Raw genomic sequence first — 18,698 nt, forward strand, 5'->3', positions numbered from 1 at the left:
CCTCCCCAAGTCTGACGGAGGCTCCTTTCTGCGCGCTACCTCGCAGCTCTTGAAAATCCAGTCCTCCCGTTCGAGCCTGTCGGCGTTCTATTGGAAAGACCTTAGGCTTTTGGTCTCCACTCTAGAATGAACTGTTCGGACTGCCGCGGGAAGCGTTCCTGGAGCTATAACTGCGCAGGCGCAAGGACAGCCAACCCGGAAGGCGGAAGAGCCGGTTCGGACAGTTGGGGTCGGGAGCGCAGAGTGTGTTAACCAATGACCTGAAGGAGTAGGGAGGGCGAGATTAGGCCCGGAGTTGGTTAACGCTACCCTGGTGGGGGGTGATGTACGAAATGGGGTGAAGAGTCGTTCAATGGCCCTTCAAGTCACCATTCTTCTGGCCCGCGGAAGTTAAGCAACGCAGAGGCGGGCCTAAGACCGGAAGCGGGCAGGAGTGCGCCGGAAGCAGGGCGCCGTAGCCAGTCGCGCTGTAGGTCCGTGGGTCTGTCGGTCCCGAGGGCAGGATGGAGAAGCTGCGGCTCCTGGGCCTCCTCTACCAGGAGTACGTGACTCGTCACCCGGCTGCCACGGCCCAGCTGGAGACGGCAGTGCGGGGCCTCAGTTACCTGCTGGCAGGTGCCACCCTAACCATTGACCAATCCCTTCGGGACTCTGACCTCTGACCCCACTGGCTCCCTTCCCTGCGGAGTCAGGGTAGTGATAGCTCTGTTTGAGAAGTTCCTTCCAGGTTCCCGTAGGGCGTAGGGCGGGAACGTCCAGGGACCCGAAGCCGCGTGGTGAGGCATACTCTCATCGACGCCTCCTTCTGTGCTTTCTCCCCAGGTCGTTTCGCAGATTCGCACGAGCTGTCAGAGCTGGGTGAGCCGGCCTTTGGGGAGAGTGGGGGGCGGTAGGGTGGGGGAGGGCTTCCCAGAGAGGTGACCACCCCGTTTCAGATTTCCCGTTAGCTTATCCTGTTCAGTGACTGAATCAGACAAGGGTACAGCGTCCACTATTCTAGGTTCTCCATGTATGTCTCCATAGTTGAGAGACGTGTTTGGGGACCTTGACTGGTCAGGAGGCTGAGCGAAACACCCTTTCTGCTTTTGCTCACTTAATCCTCTCTACAGTCACGTGAGGTGGGTACTGCTGTGGTCCTTATTGTCCAGTTAAGGGGACAGAAGTTTAAATGAGGTTAAGGAACAGCCACTGAAGGTCCCAGAACCAGGATTCAAACCCAGATCTCCCAGATTCCAGACTCCGCAGACTGTAACTGCCTCAGTGGTGTTCACCCAGTGAGTACAGGAGGTACAGGTCCTGAAAGGGTGAGCTAGCTTTTGAAAGGTAGAGATGGAACAAACTTTCAGGGACAGGCTGCAGAGAGAGAGAGCAAAGGCCAGGAGGTGAGACTGCACATCTGTGTCTGTCTGGAGCATGATGGGCACTTCTGGGCAGCTGGATGACCAGTGCTATCCAGCAGGGCGGTAGCTGTTTTGTCATAGAGATCAAACCATCCTTTCTTGTTCCAGCCGCCCACCTGAGAGATCATTTTGGGGAGTGTGGAGTTCTGAGGAAGTGGGTGGGGAGACATGTTGGTTTCCACAGTGTGGGGGTGGCTGAGCACAGCAGGTGACAGGTGATCCCTGCCGCGCTAGGGAGAAGGTGAGGGGGTAGAGGCTACAGAGCCAGCCTCTCAAGGCCATACTCTACCTCTCAGTGTACTCTGCCTCCAACCTGCTCGTGCTGCTCAATGACGGGATCCTGCGGAAGGAACTTCGAAGAAAGTTACCTGTGGTAAGAATTGTGCCAGGACCTGAGGGTGGGAAGCATGGGGGCTCGGGAACAAACTAGTAACCACCAGCCCCTGTGGGTAGCACATGTTATGATCTCATAGAGTTAGGAGATGAGGCTGCATCCGTCTGAGCCTCAAGCCGTCGCACTAGGTGAAGTGTTCAGGTGCCCTTATCAGGTGAAGAGACTGGGTGTCAGAGGGTAGGATAGCCTTTCCCAGCAGGAGAACTCAGGCTTACACCCTTAGTCTTGGAAGGAGGAAAATCCACATTTCTTGTCAGAGACGTCCTCTAGGGGGAGGGGCTGAAACTGGGGGGTGCCCCCTGACCTATTGGCCTGGGGTTCTTGCAGTCCCTGTCCCAGCAAAAGCTGCTGACATGGCTGAGCGTGCTGGAGTGCGTGGAGGTGTTCATGGAGATGGGGGCTGCCAAGGTGTGGGGCGAAGTGGGACGTTGGCTCGTCGTTGCCCTCATCCAGCTGGCCAAGTATGTTGGGAATGTGGGGGGCCAGCCCTGGGTGGGGGTACCTGAGGCCAGCTGTACAGATGGTGTTCAGCAGAGCAGCCCTGACCCCCGGCTGGCTAGCCACCTCCCCACGCCAGCCTCGCCGTACTCCCAACCCAGGGCTGTACTGCGGATGTTCCTGCTGATCTGGTTCAAGGCTGGTCTCCAGACCTCACCCCCCATCGTTCCACTGGACAGGGAGGCCCAGGCACAGTCGCAGGGTAAGCTGCTTCCCTGCTCTGGAGTGAAACGGGGCATGGGACTGATCTGTAGATTTAGAGCTGACCAACGTGAATATGGCATTGTCGTTTGTGGAGCACATCTCTCCTCGTCAACTCATTTGTTTTCATCACCCTGTATTTTAGAGAAGAAAAAGAATGATGAGGTCAGAGGCAGGATTAGATCCTAAACTCAGGACTTTTGATGTCAGAATCCTCATTCTTTTTTGTGGGCTGCAAGAAGAGGGCACAGAGCATCAGTGGGAGGCAGGGGTCTTGCCAGTCTTGTCTCTGGGCCTGGTTCTGTATCAAGAGCACAGCCTCATGAGGCAGGGTACCCAGCAGATCTGTCCCTTCAAGGCTTTGGGCCCATCATCTGTTGGTCTCTGGGCCTTACTCTCCTGACCTTGGGTGGGGGCAGTTCTTTGTTTCTCTTTCCTTCTCTTCATGGTCATGTTGAAAGCAAAGCACTGAGAAGATACAGCCCTTCGGTTTTTTTGTCTTTTGTGTGGCCGTGCAGCGCGGCATGCAGAATCTTAGTTCCCTGACCAGGGATTGGACTCACGACCCTGGCAGTGGAAGTGCAGGGTCTTAACCACTGGACTGCCAGGGAAGTGCCAATATGGCCACTTTGGTGCTGTGGTCCCCATAGACCAAGGGTCTTGCCTGCCTTGTTCCAGAGCCTGGGAAGCCTTGGTTCTTGGCTGGCTCGTCTGCCAAGGTGATTACCGGCCTTTCCCCAGGCTGGGGAGGGCTGCAGAATGCTCCCCACCGTGGACAGCTCCCAGCCACAGTGTCTGCTTGACTTAGCTTCTGCTCTAGTACAAGCGTATCCATTCTTCCCTTAGCCCACAGGCGTTCACTGCGCGCACATTCTTTGCAGGCTCTGCTGCAAACATGTCCCTCTGACAGTAAGACGTTGTGTCTGTTCCTTCTAGATGGTGACCGCAGCCCGGGCAGCCAGGAGCAGTCATATGTGGGGAAGCGGTCAAAGCGAGTGGTGCGAACTCTCCAGGACAGTAAGTGTAGGATGTAGCCGGATGCGGCACCTCGGTGCTGAGGTCAGCATGGGCCTGAGGGCCTGGCTTTTGTCACTGCCCGCCCTCCCCCTGCCCTGCCCCGGCTTGGGCCTGGCTGCTCATCTGCTGCCCTTGTGTTCTAGCTCCGTCCCTGCACTCGAGGCACTGGGGAGCCCCCCAGCAGCGGGAGGGACGGCAGCAGCAGCACGAGGAGCTGAGCATCACCCCCACCCCGCTGGGGCTGCAGGAGACCATCGCAGAGTCCTTGTATATTGCCCGGCCCCTGCTGCACTGTATCTTTGGCCTGGGGTGGGGCGGGATAGACGGGAGTGGGCAGGGCGGGCCACGTGCTGGAGACATCCTTGACGCCTTGGCCGTCAGTGCTCAGCCTGGGCCTATGGGGTCAGCGGTCGTGGACACCCTGGCTCCTGTCTGGTGTCGTGGATGTGACCAGGTGAGCCTGGGCCTGCCTGGGGGCTCCATTCCCTCTGCCGGGCTTTGTGCTGCAGGCCTGGCCTCACCTGGGCAGGCAGGGGTCCCTGTTCCTCTTGTTGCTGGTCCTAACCTTGTCCGCTCCCCCCAGCCTGAGCCTCCTGAGCGAGAGGAAGGGCCTGACCCGGAGGGAGCGGCTGGAGCTGCGGCGCCGGACCATCTTGCTGCTCTACTACCTGCTGCGCTCCCCGTTCTACGACCGCTTCTCCGAGTAAGGATCCGGCCCCTAGAATGGCAGGGCCCACCTCGGCGAAGCAGAGGGGAGGGAAGTGGGTCACGGTGCCCCACCCCTGTTCACGCTTTCCCTTCCCCCCTCCTTCCCTGATCTGGGTTCACTGAGCACCCACTATGTGCTGTTCCCGGGTGCGGTCACTCCCTGATTTCTCGGGGCCGTCCCCCCTGGGTGCAGCTTAAGCTGTTGTTGGTAGGCAGCTCGCTGAGGGCAGGGCCACTGGGGTCATGGGCGTGAACTTTCTGTCAGTACATCCTCGGCTCGCTTGCCCATCGTCCTTTCAAATAGTTGGAGTTATCCCCACTTCTCACAGGAGACACTTGAGGTTCAAAGAGGTTGGGAAACTGAAACGGAACCACTAGCCAGTGGCAGAGCCAGATTCCACGTCCGTGTACTCTCCTGACCCGTCCCTGCCTTGCCCAGCCCTCACTCCATCCCCTGTGAGGGTCCAGAGCTCCCAGCCGCAGCCAGACAGAGAGAGGCCTGCTGGGGCCGAGTCTCCCAAAGACCTCTCCTGAGGTCAGACCGAGATTTGACGAGGGGTCCCTGTACAGCGACTGGGGCTGTGAGACAGACTGGAGGCTCCCGGGACCCCCTCTGTCCAGGTCATAACAAGTATGCTGCTTAAAGTCTGGAGTGTTCAGTTGCAATTGTACTTAACGTTTTGTCCGTACAACCTCTGTTTACTTTGTAAGACAATAGAAAGTAAGCTTAGGTCATGTTTAATAACCACCTGAGTGAAAGTAACTGCTTGGCAGTTCCTATTTTCAGGTAAGTTTAAAAGCTCATAAGGTACTAAAGCCAAATCCTCTTCCATACTCTAGAGGAAACATTCTGGAGACTTATTTGGATCATATGACCTCCCCCCTACAGATTGCTTGCACTCTACAGAGGAAACATTATAGCCCCAGTATCTCATTAAACTGAGGGGTTGGGAGATGGTAATGGCAGAGGTGGCTTCCCAGGCTGCAGACCTCCAGTTTGGCTCGGTCTCCTGCTGACCTTGCCAGTCCAGCACCCTTAGGGCAGTGGCCCGGACTGAGAAGGGTGGTCCAGAAACCCGTCAGAGAAATTTCTTGTTTCCCCAGAGAACAGGGAGCAGGATGCTGAGGGGCCTCTGGGGTGTAGGCTGGGAAGAGAGCATCTTCCTTCCGCTTTTTTTATTGTCACACAACATAGTGTCTAGAGCCCAGCTGCTTTCCAGTTGTGGGCTGAGGTGTGAGCTTTCCAGGCATGTGGCTGGGGGACGGCAGGACCAGAGGTCTTGTCCTTCTGTCCTGGAGGATGTCCTTGATCCACAGAGTGACTTTCTGTCTTCGGAGAGGCACTGCCTTCAGTCAGGTAGTCAGTGGAGGCTTCTTAGCACCTGCATTTGCAGGGACCCATACCGTCTACTCAACCTGCTCCTTTCTTGCAGGGCCAAGATCCTCTTTTTGCTCCAGCTGCTGGCAGACCATGTCCCAGGCATTGGCCTGGTCACAAGTAAGCATGGGGCGGAGATGTGATGATTATTGAGTGTGTCAGATCTCACTTGTGGCCCATCACTCTGTTTTCTCTTTGTCTCCTTGTAATATGATTCTTGGCACAGTTGGGAGAGGGAGCCCGGGAGGTCAGGTTGGGTGGGTGACAGCTTCTCGAGTGGTAAGAGACTGGCTTCTGTGGGTGGAGACTGTATGGCGGGAATGAAGCCTGCTGGAGAAGCCTGTTTGGAGATCCCACCGCAGCAGAGAGGCACTGGACTGGGGCCGTCAGCATGTACAACTGGACAGCCGTGTGGTTGCTCTGAGCCTGAAACTCCTTGTCTGTAAACGAGGACAGATATCGCTGCCAATGCTGGGGGAGGAGGTGGCAGAGTTGGGGGCTCCTGCCATGTGGATGGGAGCAGCTGTATTGGGGCAGCAGTGGCTCAGAAGGGCCCTGGGTAGAGCAGAGCCAGGTTGGAGTCTGGCCCTCAGCCCTGAATTTGTTCCTCTCTCTGTCATTGCAGGGCCACTCATGGATTACTTGCCTACCTGGCAGAAAATTTATTTCTACAGTTGGGGCTGACAGACATTCCACAATTGGGGTGTGGGGAAGGGCAGGGGGTGCCTCAACCCTTCAGTCCCCTGGTCCCCTCTGCCCTAATAAAACTGACTCTGGCAGTGTCCAAGCCTGTGACCTTTCCGTGCCCACCGCCCAGGGTGCCTGGCGCTCCCACCCTGGCCAGGCTCTGCACACAGCCCTGGTCACCACTAGAGCTCCCCTAATACCCTTTTGACTTTGCATCCTCCAGTGATGGAGACACAAGCCTGCACCTTGTCACTGAGCTGGGAAGCCACCGCTAGGACTGGGACCTGGGCTCCTCCAGCCACAGAAAGCTGGCGTTTCACCTCACCGAGCATGGGAACCTGCCTGCCACCGCAGCTGCGGGAGTGAACGCTGCTTCTCTCTCACCGGTCCCTATTGACGACAAACAAGGCTGAACCTAGACAGTGGATGACAGCTGCCCCTGTGTCTTCTGGCCGGAGCCTCTGTCTGCCCCTCCCCCTGCCGGGGCCTGTTGCCTGCCAGCCGCTCCGTGGTGGAGCCTGGTGATGGTGGGCCCGGCGCAGTGCAGAGCGGCACCTCAAGTCCTGAACTCCTGCTTGAGAGCAAAAGGCTGTTCTGCTGTGGGAAAGGAGCGTCGGGCACCAGCCAGCATTGGGGCTGACACCGGGGCGGTGGTAAGGTTGGCAGGGATGGGAGCCTGAGAGGCTCCGGGGAAAGCCGGGTGCAGGTTCACGCGGTATGAGCTGGGGTCTCCCCCATGTTTTCCCTGGTGGCCGGGCCTGCGTGGAGCCATGCACGCTGCTGGGGATGGTAGAGGGGTTTGGATGGTGCAGCTGCTCTTCCTGCCTGGTCTTCCCCCTTCCTTGGCCTTTGCTGCCTTTGTGCTGTGAGCAGACCACATGCTCCTGCTCGAGTTTCTAGCCAGACGGGTAGCCACTTAGGTTCTAAGAGGGCTCCATCTGCACTGTGTTGGCTCTGCCTCAGCTCCATCCCGGGAGGGGCCGGCCCTTCCCTGACTGCTTTCCCCAAGTGCCTCTTGAGAAGCCCCACTCAGGTCCTGGCTCGGGGATGAAGGTACTGAGCCTTCAGGCGGTCATCACTCGAGACCCGTGACCTTGGGTTGCCTAGCAGGCGTTGCTGGGCACTTGCCGTGTAGTGGGCTCTGTGCCTTGTGATGTGCGGTCAGAAATGAGTCAGGCCCAGCTCTTGCCCTCACTCTTGACGATAGGGGAGACAGATGTGTGGACGCATCAGTGCCCTGGGTTATTGCAGTAGGTGGAAGCGTGCAGGGAAAGTGGTCAGATTGGAGCCGTGCAAGTGGGGCTGCCTGCCCGCTGGGACCAGCCGGAGGGGATGCTGGTCAGGGAACCCTCCATTTAAGCAGGCTTTTAAACTGGTAAAACTTCATCTGTTGGGCACTGGGCAGACGGGGAGCAGAGGCTGCGTGTGCAGAAACAGCATGTGTAGTGTTGCAGTGGGGTGAAGCCCCTGCTGGAGCGGAGGGGAGTCGGTGGGAGCCAAGGGGATGAGGTTGGAGGGGGAGGTCAGGGCCAAATCCACTGGGTTGTCGAATACCAGGCAAGAAACTCGGACCTGCCTTTAGGAGGCGGTGGGGAGGGGACCTGTTTCAAAACTCATCTCAGCACTGGTGGTGTGCAGGGTGGCCCGTGAGTAGGGGTGGAAAATGGAGCAGGACGCTGTGGCTGGAGACCTGCCACAGTGGATGGGGCTGAATGAAGACAATGGCAGGAGGGAGAGGGGTTTTGGTGTAACCTAGCCAGGCCATGGGGACTGGTTGTGGATAGAGAGGAAGAGGGGGGCGTCTCGGAGGCAAGGAAATGAGGGGTTTGGAGTTAGGCAGAGCCAGAGCGTCTGGAACTTGTGGTCCCTGGCCGGGTCGGGGGGTGGGGGGTGTGGAGAGAACCTTGGTGGGGACAGAGGATGCTGAGCAGGCTTGTGGGAGCCAGCCGTGTCCAGGACACAGAAAGAGAGGTGGTCAGTGGGAAGTCAGTGTGCGGCTTTGAACGTGAGCCAGGTCCACACCGTGTGAATGGGGGCTGGGCAGGAACCAGAGGGCCGCACGGCCTTGCTGCAGGCCTGTGAAGAGACTCGGTCTCCAGCCTACCGTCACGCTGCATTTATTCATTCAACAAGTGTTTACTGAGCACCCACTGGGTGTCAAGTACTGGGCTTCCTGTAGTCCCTGCCCTCGGGAAGCTTATGCTCGAGGGGACCAGGTCCCAGGCTTTGCCACCTAACCTGAAATCCCTGTCAGCCTCAGGGGTGGTGGCAGGGCCTGTGGCGTCCTGGGGCCAGGCTCTTCTAAGCTGCGGGGAGCGGCGTGGGGAAGGCCCTCAGAGCAGGCTCTGCTCAGTCGCCTGCTCTGGGCCCGCTAGCTGGCAGGACCTTCCTGGGATCGCGGAGGCACGGGAGGGAGAGGTGGGGCGGTGGTGGGGGCGGGAGGAGGGGATGAGGCTGAGTGGGAGCGGTGGGGACTCCAGGTGTGAGGGTTCGGTGACTGTGACCTCTGCTCAGGGCCTCCTGTGTGCCAGTCCCTAGGTACACGTGTGTACCTTGCCTCACAGGTGAGGGAGCCGAGGTCCACAGAGATGAAGTGATGTGTCCGCCTAGCAAGAGGCGAGGTCAGGGTCCGAACTGAGACCTGTGCCCGTAACCAGTGATGGCAGCAACACGGTGTGGTGTGGCCCCTGCGGGTCCATAGCCTCAGTAAAATCAACCAACCAACCTCAGCGTGGAGGTTTCCAGCCTAGCCCCGGCGCTGGTGCTGACGCGGAGCCCCGGAACGCGCGCCCTTTGTGAGGTGGCCCTGGGAGTTGGCAGCAAGTTCTGTCCTGCCGGGGGAGGGGCGGGCAGAAGCCTGGAGCAGGGACCCCAGTCGAAGATGGTTCTCGTTCTCGCCATGCTGGGGGCTCTGTACCCCAGGGCCGCGCTGAGCCGCCGCTTCCTCAGCCTCATCCTGGCGGCTGCACTCCTCTGCCCCGAGGCGCTAAGGTAACTCCTGGGGACACGGGGTCAGGGCTCGACAGGGCCAGGGGCCTGGAAGGTGGGGACTCTGCAGTGCGGCCCCACCCTGGCCCGTTTCCCCCTTTGCTGGGAGGCGGTGGTTTGCCTTTGGGGCCTGGGCTGAGCACCCCACATCTCCCACAGGCCCCAGCGATCTGTTCCTGAGGAATTTTCAGCTCCCCTGGAACTCTTGGAGCCACTTTCTGGCCTGGTGGACGGTAGTATCTCCTCCTTCCCCTACCCCTTCCCCTCCTCTGCCCCCAGCCCTACCTGGTGGGGGAGAGATGCCCTAGGGGAGGGCGCCCAGGTCCAGCCTGAGGGCCTTCTCGTCCCAAACGGCATCTGCCTGGGGACGTCTTCAGTGGACGCAGAACAGATTCTCCCTCCCACTCATACCCTCTTCTCTCTCCTTAGACTATGGGGTGCGACCCAAGCACCCATGGCCACGACGGCCTCGACCCCTTCTCTCCCGGGCCCAGCAGCGCAAGCGGGCCGGGCCGGACGTGGCCGAGTATTATGACGCGCACCTGTGACAGGAACCCCTCATAAAGCTATTCTGTGCAGCAACGGCTTGGGCTTTCCCGGGATGGAAAGGAACCGGGCAAGGGAGCGGGTCCAAGTAGACAAGCAGATGAGACCCACTGCGGTCCCAACAGGAAATGGCACTTTAATAGTTGTGGCCAGCATAACAGGACCGAGATGGGGCTACCGCCGAAGCAGCCAAGGGGCCTGGCGGGCCCAGGCGGGGGCGGAAGCCTCCTTTTCCTCCTGGGGTGGGGCCCCCTGCGGCGCTCTCCCTCCCTGTGAGGCCGCACCCCTGCCAGGGGCCGGCATGCCGGTGATGGTAGGAGCCACCCAGAGGCCACACAAGTGACAGGGCTGGGGACAGGGACTGCACCCCTGCCTGCTGCCGTTTTCCTTGCTGCAAAGCCCTTGGGAGGTGGCTGGGCTCAGCCTGAGCTCAGGGCCCTTCGGGAGCTGGGGGCGGGGGTGGGGTGGGCACTCACAGGTGGCGTGAGCTTTGTAGAGGCCTGGAGGCCCTGGCAGGGAAAGTGAGGGAGGCCCAAGATGAGACAGAACCCTCTGCTCCGAGGATGGGCACCCTTCCTGGCCAGAGGCTTAACACCACCCCCCCAGCCCCACTCCCTCCCAATCCCTGGGCAGCCCGCTCCGTCCTCCATAGATGAATCTGATCCCATATATTACGATAAACTGCATTTGCCTCTCCCCATAACCCCCACCCTCCCCCACCCTCGGCCAACAGCCCCCCGCTTCCCCATCCTCTGGTAGTGGCAGGTGCCCCTCCTCAAGCAGTGCCATGTCCTGTCAGCAGCCAGCCGTCCTGGCGCTGGCCCCAGGGCCCAGGGGATGCAGAGGGCGAGGCAGCGCTGCTACTCCAGGTAGATATCTTCTGTGGGGCAGGTGTACTCCACGAACTGCTTGTAGAACTGCTGGAACGCTCTCCTAGGAGGCAGGCAGACACACCAGAATGACTGGGGAGGAACAGGACCTCGACCCAGGGTTTTCACACTGGAGCCTCGGGGTACCCGGATGGGGCTGTGCCTCCCCTAGCCAGAGCTGCTCAGCTCTGTTCTTTGCACACAGTGTTTCCTGAGTGAGATTTCAACTGAAGAAAGGGCCCAGCAACCAAGAAGTTTGGACCTCAAGACCACCCAGCCCTCTCTCCAGGCCTGTGTGACCCAAGGACGCCATGCCGAGTGCCGGGGAGGACTGAGGGATGCTGCCAAGCATGAGGAACGTGTTCGGGGCCTGAGACCGGGGCTGGCTACAGGGCTGGGTGCTTGGCAGGATACACATACACATACCCCACGGATTCTGCCAGGGCTTTGGTGGATTCTTCAGACACAAAGACATGGCAGGCGAACCGGTGGTCGGCAGGGTGCTTGGTGATGAACCCAAAATACCTGTGGGAGGACAGCAGTCAGTCTAGGCGGGACGGGGGCTCAGAACCCTCAGGCACACACGTGGACCCACGCCCTGAACCACCACCCACGCCTTGACCTCTTCCCCGTCGTGTTCTTACTTGTTGTTCTTTGGATGGTATCCGCAGAAAGAGATGTTTTTTAACTGGAAAAAGTGGCTACATTTATTCCCCTACAGGAGGGAGGAGAGAAGAGGGTGGTCATCAGCCCGCAGGGGCACAGGCTGGAGGTCTGACGGGAGAGCGGGGCCAGGCCGGGGTAGTCACCTTGGCCTCCTGGGAGTCGTCAGCCTTGACGCCTATCTTCACGCCCCGCACGCTGATCTCTAGGACGCAGCTGGAGGGCGGGTTAAAGTGCACGGTGAGCCGGCGGGTGGTGGCAATCTGTGGGTGAGGGATGGGAACATGAGGTGCTGGGTGGCCCTCTCCCCAGGAGAGGATGGGGACCGGGCCGGGGGTGGGCACCCTTCCCAGTGGAGCAGGTACCTTTTGCATAGCGGCACAAAGGACGTCATTGCCCTTGTGATAGGGAACCTGGACTGAGCCCAGGAACTTCACCCGGAACTGGTCCACCCAGTCGCTGTTTTTGGTCAGGGCTGGAAAGCAAGCGTGGAGTGAGGAGTGGCAGACCCAGCAGAGGATGCACCACCCAGGGCTGCCCCGACTTGGCTGGGCCTCACTTTTCTCGATTATGAAATGGACCTGAAGTCACCACTGCCCGGCCCCCTCCCTGGGTGGTTGAGATCTGAAGCACAGGTCCGCCCGGCAGCAAATGGGGACCCAGTGGCACCAGGTGGGGGGAAGGAACACTACCTGCCATATGTTCAGGCTCCTTGGTGACCTCGATGGCGTAGTAGGCAGGAAAGATGCCCCGGGCACCCGTGCGCATGTTGTAGGCCTCATACCAGTAGTCCTCAGCCTGCAACTCCACCAGCAGAGGGTCATCCACTTCCAGCTCAAGTTCGTCTTCATGTCGAGGCACAAACCTGTCCCCAACAAGGGCCTGTGAGGAATTCACCACCCAGGCCCCTCCAGCCAGCCATCTACTCCCCACCCTGAGGTCAGGGGGTTGCGTCGGCATCGCTGGTTCAATAAACGTTTGCACAGCGTCCCACGTGCCTGTCACTCCCTGGGGGTGGGGGTGGTGAGACCAAGGTCAATCAGACATGCATCTGCCATGGAGGGACTTGCAGCCCAGGGAGCAAGTGACCAGGGCCACTGATAAACTCTGAGAGGTCACAGGAAGCGAGTATTTCCACATGGAGGAGGGTGAGGGGTAGTGGGTTTTGTGTGTGGTCAGGTGTCTCTGTTGGGCACCCTCCTGGGCTCCTGCCCCGGCCAGATTAGGTGCTCAGTCCTGGGCTCTGGGCAGCACAACACATTGCTCCGAAATCATCCACTCCGTCCCTGAACTCCGAGTTCCTAGAGGGTGGACACTGTCCACCTGGGGCTGAGTGGTGGGGCTGGGTCTAGGCCAGGGGGTGACGGCAGAGGCAGGGAGGGTTTGGCCGCAGCTGCTGCCTGGCCAGCCCGGCCCTGGGGCTCTTACCGGAATACGGCCCGATGGCTCTGTTCCTGCTCCTCCCCGTTGATGACGCAGGAGAAGAGCCCGAAGGACTCCGCACCTGTAGATGAGGGGGGTGGGCTAGGAAAGGGTGGTCCCAGCTCCGGCTGAGGCTCGCGGGGCAGGTAGAGCGCTCGGTCCTAACGCATTGAACCAGATGGACCTGAGGCCACCTCCCGGGGACACCCTCACCCCGGTCCCCACACGGCTCCCTGCTGCCGACTTACTGGAGGAGCGAGAGCGGCCACTCATGAAGACGTTCAGGAACTTCTTGGAGAAGTGGACGTCGGGTTCATCGGGCGTGGAGTCCTCAGAGAGGCAGGCGGGGGGCCGAGGCCGGGGGGCCTCCTCGTACTCCTCCCCAATGGCCGACTCGTAGGGGGAGGAGGCAGAGGCGCAGTTGTCGTAGACGGTGGCCGAGTCGCTCTCGTCGCTGTAGTCGCCGAAGCATGGCCGCAGGCTCACCAGCTCCAGCTGTGCGTGCTCATCCACCACCAGCGTATACTTGACCGAGTCGTAGGACAGGGCGCTGGTGTCCGAGCTCAACGAGGCCCGTGGAGGCGGCGGCGGCTCGCCCAGGCTCCCCCGCCACCCTCCACCTGGCAGCTCGGCCCGCTCCGGGGACGACAAGCAGTCGAAGCCCTCGTCCTCCTCGCTGATGGAGGGGTGTGGCCGCCCTGCAGTTGCCGGGTAAGCGGCAGGGTCTGGGTCGGAGCTGACCGACATCCGGCTCTCAGCTGGCGGCAGGAAGGCGGAGTTGGGCTCTGCAGGGTCTGGGGGCCTCTGCACTGGTGTCAGGTAGATCTCCTCGGTGGCCTCCAGCCGCACGTCCGCCTGGTAGTGGATGCGGTCTCGATGCGAATGGCCCCGGCCAGCCGGTGGAGCAGCAGGGGGGCCGCCGGGAGGTGCCATCTGGGTGGCAGCACTTCGGCGGCAAGGGCTGTCGGTGGAGGTGCCTCGGTCCTTGGTGGGGGCGGGGCTGCTTGGGGGCGGCAGCTCATCGCTCAGGCAGATGTGCTCATGTGGAGGCGTCTGCTCCCCTGGAGAGCAGGCAGGGCAGTGCTGAAGGCAGGTGCCTCGCCCCTGACTCCGAGGCTACCTGCTCCCTCCACTCAGCATGTGGACACAGACACCAAGATAGAGCCTCCGGGGCAGTAGGCCTGTGGCAGGCTCTGAGGCCAGTCCTCTCACGCCAGCCACAGCCGACAGCGGCTGGGCCTGCTCAGACCTGTGGGACCGGCAGTTCACCTCTACCCAGCAGGCTGGAGACTGCTGGTTTGCTCTCTGCAGTGGGGACTGAGGGCACGTGGAGGTCCAGGTAAGGGAAATGGTCACGACTTACCTGTCTTCAGTGGTGAGGATGATCTCGACACCCGATCCTGCCAACTGTGCTTCTTGCCCAGGGAATTATTATTCAGTGTGTCCTGTGCAGGGAACAAAAGGCCCTTGTGACAGCAGCGCTCAACAGTGCCCGGCACAGGGAGGCCCTGGCCCTGCCCCCATCAGGCCATCCCTAGGCCATTTGCTGCTCCCCCCACCCCTTAATACTTGCCAAGGGCCTCACCCCCAACCCTCTGGAGCAGGCAGAAGGGGTGGCAAGTCACAGCCCTCCCAGCCAGGGCTATTGGTGCGAGACAGACCACCCCCTTGGCTCAGGGAAGCTGGCCAACCCTCAGGGGGATGCTCTCATCAGCCTCAACAAAGGTGGTGATGGCCAATGTGAATGGTGGTGAGTGGGGGGAGGGGCGGGGAGAAGCAAGAGCCATCCAGGGACAGAGCCAGACCGCCAGTCTCAGACACGCAGGGTTTACAAGGAAGATGCCCACTTCCAGCCCAACTCCCCTGGAGCTCAGGAACCTATGGCCTAGGGAAGGGGCAGGGACATTCTAGGAGAGCCAGGAGGAAGGCGCTCCCCAGCAGCTCCCCTGGCTTGGGGGACTGGGATGAATCATACAAACTACGAATCCAGAACATGGTTTCCCCACCCCCCCAAGAGCACGTGACAGAGGAGTGACAGATGTAGTTGTCAGAAGCCTCCTTCCTGGATCTCGGGGCCACCCACCCCACATTCTCAGCCCCCTGGGACCCCTCTCCACGATGCCTACATACAAGGTCCCCTGCACACAACTTAGCCCCCTCCCCTGAGGACACCCTCACAGGCTCTCGCATGCATGAGTCTGGCTGCCAAAACCCACCCGAGAGGATCCTGGGAAAGGGACCAATCCTTTCCCTGCAGCCCCTGCACCCTCCACCAGCAGGCCCAGCTCCCTGAGCCGCTCCTCTGTACCTCTCCAGACTGGGCCTGGAAGACAATGGGCCCGGCCGGCTCTCCCCAACCCTATTCAACCCTCCTTGGCATCCAGCCACCCAGTCCAGGGGCCCTAGGCCCCCAACCCAGCCAAGCAGCTCCACCTCCCATTTCTCTTCCCTGCCTTCTTGGGAATCCCCAGCTGCCCACATTTCAAACCATCCCCAGCTCTTCACAATTTCCCATGACTTTCCCCCAAACTGACCACTTCACATGCCTTTTTCTTCAGGCCCCGCTTCTGACCCACCTTCACCGGGAACCCCATACCCTTGCACGCCCTCAAAGCCCTGTTCTCTTACTTCCCTACTTCTCTCTTCACCCGCATCCTTCCACTGCCCCTCTCAGCCCTTTCATTCCTTCAGCCTCTCCTCTCAAGGCTTCAAACCCAGCCAGCCCCGCTCGGCCCCTCTCCCTTAGGACAGACTCTACTTGCCCTCAGCGACCACCTCCCCAGGGACCTCCCCCGTGAGAAGCTACGGAAGGTGTCAGCAGGCCCGAGACTTCTCCCTCCTCCGGACTGGCAAGCGACTCTTCCACAGCCCCTCCTGCTCCCCGGCCCGTCCGGGCCTGGACCCTGAGACGGCCGGCGCCCCGAAGACCTCCCGGGGCTCCCTAAGCCCCGCCCCCAAGCCGCTGGCTCCTCACCTGAGACCGCGGCACCTGCGGGAAGAGGTTGAGCGTGGTGGGCCGCTTGGGCCGGTACGTATCCCCGCCGCCCGGGCCCTGGCCCTGACCCTGGCCGCGGGGCGCCGTCTCCTGGTGGGGCTCCGCCTCAGGCGGGCCCGCTACCGGCCGCCGCGCCGCACGCTCCTCCTCGTCCTCCTCTTCGTCGTCCTCAGCGCCAGGAGTGTCCCCCGCCGCGTCGATCAGGTCCATCTGCAGCATCTCGGCCTGCAGCCGGCTCCCCCCGCCGCCGCCGCCGCCGCCGCCGCCGCCGCCGCCGCCGCCGCTGCCCCCAGACAGCAGCCCGGCGCGTGGGGGCTGCTCGGCGCGGACAGAGGGGCGTCAGGGGGCGGGGAAGGGGCAGGGCCAAGGCCGCCGCGCACCGCCCCTCACGAGGGCGAGTCCATTCCGCGGCCGCAAAGAGGGGGACAGAGGGAACGGAGCCGGAGCCCCGCGAGAGGACCGTGCCCTCCCGCGCCTTCGAGAATGCGCGAGGCCGCCTCCTCCCCACGTCAGGCGGCGCCTTTTGCAGTCCACACTTCTCCCCTCCCCACGGTCCCCCCTTCCCGACTCTTGGCACCCTCCCGTTCCCTTGGCAACGGCCAGTGACCTCACCCGGGTAGTAAGCCGAGCCCAGAGTGAGGTCACCGCTGTTGCCATGGGGACGCAGGGTCGCCGAGGAGTTCGGGCCCCACAAGGGATGGGGACGGGGTTTTGAAGGGGTCAGGGAGGAAAACTGAGGAAACAGTCTCAGCCAGGAGGGCCTCAGTGCAGACAGGAGGACCTGAGCGCGACTGGAAGAGGGATGCTGAGGGGGAGGAGCAAGTGGCAGGCACCTGGACGAGGCAGTTGCATCCCCACCTTCCTCGGTCCTCAGGCTGAGGCCCCTCCAACCTGCCTTCTCTCAGGCCAGCCTAACTTTGAGAACCCCGTTCAGAGCCCCGTTCTAGTTCCAGCTCTACCATTAACTCCCTGGCACCTTGGACAGATCCTCTGACTCTCCAATTCCCCCACCAGTTAACTGTCTCCCCGCTTCCCTGAGAGGTGAGGACTCACTGGCAAGAGTACTTGATGGCCCCCTGGAGCTTGTCTAAGGCCCCACAGGGTACGCCCCGAGCTAGTACTGCCTCAGGGTCCTGCTCGTTGCAAGGACCACCCTCTCCAAGGCTCTGCTTGTGCAAGTGGGAGTCGAGAAGCTATGTTAGTCCAGAATCAGTGGCCTCTGCCTCCAGCGCTTCCTGGCCTGGCCAGAGGGTGGCGGGTTGGAGTACAGGGTAGTGGAGGGTTAGCCCCACCCCTTGGTTTCCTCTTGCCTGGCAGAACTTACAGAATCTCTGGGGGCAAAAGGAGATCAACACAGAGGCACCCCATCCCAGCTCACACGGCAGCTCTCCTTTGCTAACCATTCTCCCAACACCATGTCTACTTCGGCTACCCACCCTCCGGGGGCTGAGAGAAGCTCTGGGCTCTGCAACCTAGCTCCGCACTTGCCTTCCGTCTCCTGGCTAGCAGCCCCTTCTTCCTGGGGGGGGGTGGGGGGTGGGGGGGTGGGAGGGAGGCCCAAGCGGGAGGGGATATAGGCATACATATAGCCGATTCACTTCATTTCACAGCAGAAACTAACACAACACTGTAAAGCAATCATACTCCAATTAAAAAAAGAAAAAAGACATAGGGGGATCCTTATCTGACTCAGTCTCTCCGGATGCCGGGGACCTCCTGGCAGGAGTCAGAACTTTGGGAGCCGAGAGAGCCATCTGTCCTATGACAAAGCCATGGGGCCCAAAGCAGCAGCACTGCTGGATTAACCTTCTAGAGGGACCTTTAGGACGGTGGGCCAGAGAGGGTCTTCGAGGCTGTGTGGTGTGTTTGGTGCAATGGTAGCCAAGGGAGTGCCCTGGCTCTTTTTTCCTGCCCCAAAGCACTGCAGATTCCACCAGACTCCACCCTGCTCTGCCTCAGGCCCTCTGCCAAGGCAGCTTTGGAAAGGATTTAGGGTAGTCCTGAGGCTTCCCTTAATTCTGGCCCTAACTGCTGCTGTCCTAGGCCTCAAGACTTCCTGCTCTCTCCCTTCTTGTGGGCAGTCGAAGGAGCTATCTCCTGCCTTAGCCCCTGGCAAAATAAATAAATAAATAATAAATTAAGAATCTGAGCACTCAAGATGTGCCAAGCATTGTACTGGATGTTTCCTGCATGTTATTGCATTTAATGAGGGTGCCACACAGACCCTGAAAGCCCCTCTAGATACGGGGACACCTTCAGTCCTGTCCCTACCCATCCTGCCACTCCACTCAGGGAGCCCACCCTTACCCGTAAGGACAGGGTGTCTTTGCACTGCAGGCTGATGCCGCACTCATCGGTGATCTCGGAGAGGTCTTCATCCTCAAACTCCTCCAGGCTGATGTCATGGGTGAGCCTGGTGGGGACAAGAAGCCAAAGTTACCACTCAGGGGATTGCTGCCAGCGGGCCGAGGCCCCCTGATGCCTCCCTAGTACCTCTTCCAAGGGGCAGCCCCTCGAAGGCAGATCACAACCCCCAGAGGATGGGACCTGGGGTCTACCTGTGCCAGTGCAAGGGGTACTGAACAGGCAGGGCAAGAGTTTGGGGCTCATGTCAAAAGGCAGGCCTCCTAGGGTGGCAGTGGAAGGGGAGGCTCCAGGTTACCCCAGCTCTTCCCAGCTGGGAGTTGTCCACCCTGCTGCCAATCAGGAGGCCATGCCTAGAAGGCCCAGCTGGTCAGAGCCTTGGCTCTGCCAGAGAAATGACTCCCAGGGTCAAGGCAGGTGCCAAGGCCAGTTCACCCATGGAAGAGGCAGAGAGTTGAGAAGAGACTCCAAGGGATGCCTGGAGGGGGGCTCCCTGTGCACGGCAGTGACAAAACCCCCAAGGCGCTGGCAGAGGCCCCACCCCAGTCTCCGAGGAGAGCTCCATGTC

At 60.6% G+C, this 18,698-nt stretch overlaps 3 protein-coding genes across 14 annotated transcripts in view; 2 read left to right on the top strand and 1 right to left on the bottom strand.

The window, feature by feature from the left end:
- Positions 1 to 9,751, top strand: PEX16 (peroxisomal biogenesis factor 16). Of its 9 annotated transcripts, none has more exons than XM_049713211.1 (11): positions 250 to 615; positions 823 to 858; positions 1,697 to 1,773; positions 2,122 to 2,255; positions 2,394 to 2,494; positions 3,430 to 3,510; positions 3,654 to 3,803; positions 3,892 to 3,964; positions 4,094 to 4,213; positions 5,652 to 5,716; positions 6,507 to 9,751. In XM_049713211.1, the coding sequence occupies exons 1-11, from the start codon at positions 504 to 506 to the stop codon at positions 6,647 to 6,649; spliced, it is 1,092 nt and encodes a 363-aa protein (XP_049569168.1). In that variant the 5' UTR covers positions 250 to 503; the 3' UTR covers positions 6,650 to 9,751. The 9 variants fall into 9 exon arrangements, with proteins under 9 accessions (XP_049569163.1, XP_049569168.1, XP_004264092.1 ...); XM_004264044.4 differs by lacking the exon at positions 6,507 to 9,751 and adding an exon at positions 6,222 to 6,378; XM_049713208.1 differs by having other exon boundaries at positions 2,122 to 2,494.
- On the top strand, positions 9,140 to 12,339 carry FREY1 (Frey regulator of sperm-oocyte fusion 1). Of its 3 annotated transcripts, XR_004478791.2 has the most exons (5): positions 9,140 to 9,274; positions 9,431 to 9,504; positions 9,701 to 10,686; positions 10,892 to 11,589; positions 11,758 to 12,339. XR_004478791.2 is itself a non-coding variant. In XM_004264423.4 (3 exons), exons 1-3 carry the CDS (start codon positions 9,165 to 9,167, stop codon positions 9,817 to 9,819), a joined length of 303 nt encoding a protein of 100 aa, XP_004264471.2. In that variant the 5' UTR covers positions 9,140 to 9,164; the 3' UTR covers positions 9,820 to 12,339. The 3 variants fall into 3 exon arrangements, 1 of the variants encoding a protein (XP_004264471.2); XR_004478790.2 differs by having other exon boundaries at positions 9,701 to 11,589; XM_004264423.4 differs by having other exon boundaries at positions 9,701 to 12,339.
- Positions 9,929 to 18,698, bottom strand: part of MAPK8IP1 (mitogen-activated protein kinase 8 interacting protein 1) — a 20,213-nt gene continuing 11,443 nt past the window's right edge. For both annotated transcript variants that reach the window (XM_004264042.3, XM_033411297.2), the window contains exons 2-12: positions 18,074 to 18,179; positions 15,746 to 16,081; positions 14,135 to 14,216; positions 13,020 to 13,832; positions 12,778 to 12,853; positions 12,042 to 12,214; positions 11,715 to 11,824; positions 11,496 to 11,612; positions 11,331 to 11,401; positions 11,113 to 11,211; positions 9,929 to 10,750 (exon numbers count right to left, since the gene is read on the bottom strand). In XM_004264042.3, the coding sequence (XP_004264090.2) occupies positions 10,678 to 10,750; positions 11,113 to 11,211; positions 11,331 to 11,401; positions 11,496 to 11,612; positions 11,715 to 11,824; positions 12,042 to 12,214; positions 12,778 to 12,853; positions 13,020 to 13,832; positions 14,135 to 14,216; positions 15,746 to 16,081; positions 18,074 to 18,179 (2,056 nt within the window). In that variant the 3' untranslated portion in view covers positions 9,929 to 10,677. The remainder of the gene's footprint in view (positions 10,751 to 11,112; positions 11,212 to 11,330; positions 11,402 to 11,495; positions 11,613 to 11,714; positions 11,825 to 12,041; positions 12,215 to 12,777; positions 12,854 to 13,019; positions 13,833 to 14,134; positions 14,217 to 15,745; positions 16,082 to 18,073; positions 18,180 to 18,698) is intronic.

The sequence above is a fragment of the Orcinus orca genome, chromosome 8 (assembly GCF_937001465.1).
Source record: "Orcinus orca chromosome 8, mOrcOrc1.1, whole genome shotgun sequence".
Lineage (NCBI taxonomy): Eukaryota > Metazoa > Chordata > Mammalia > Artiodactyla > Delphinidae > Orcinus > Orcinus orca.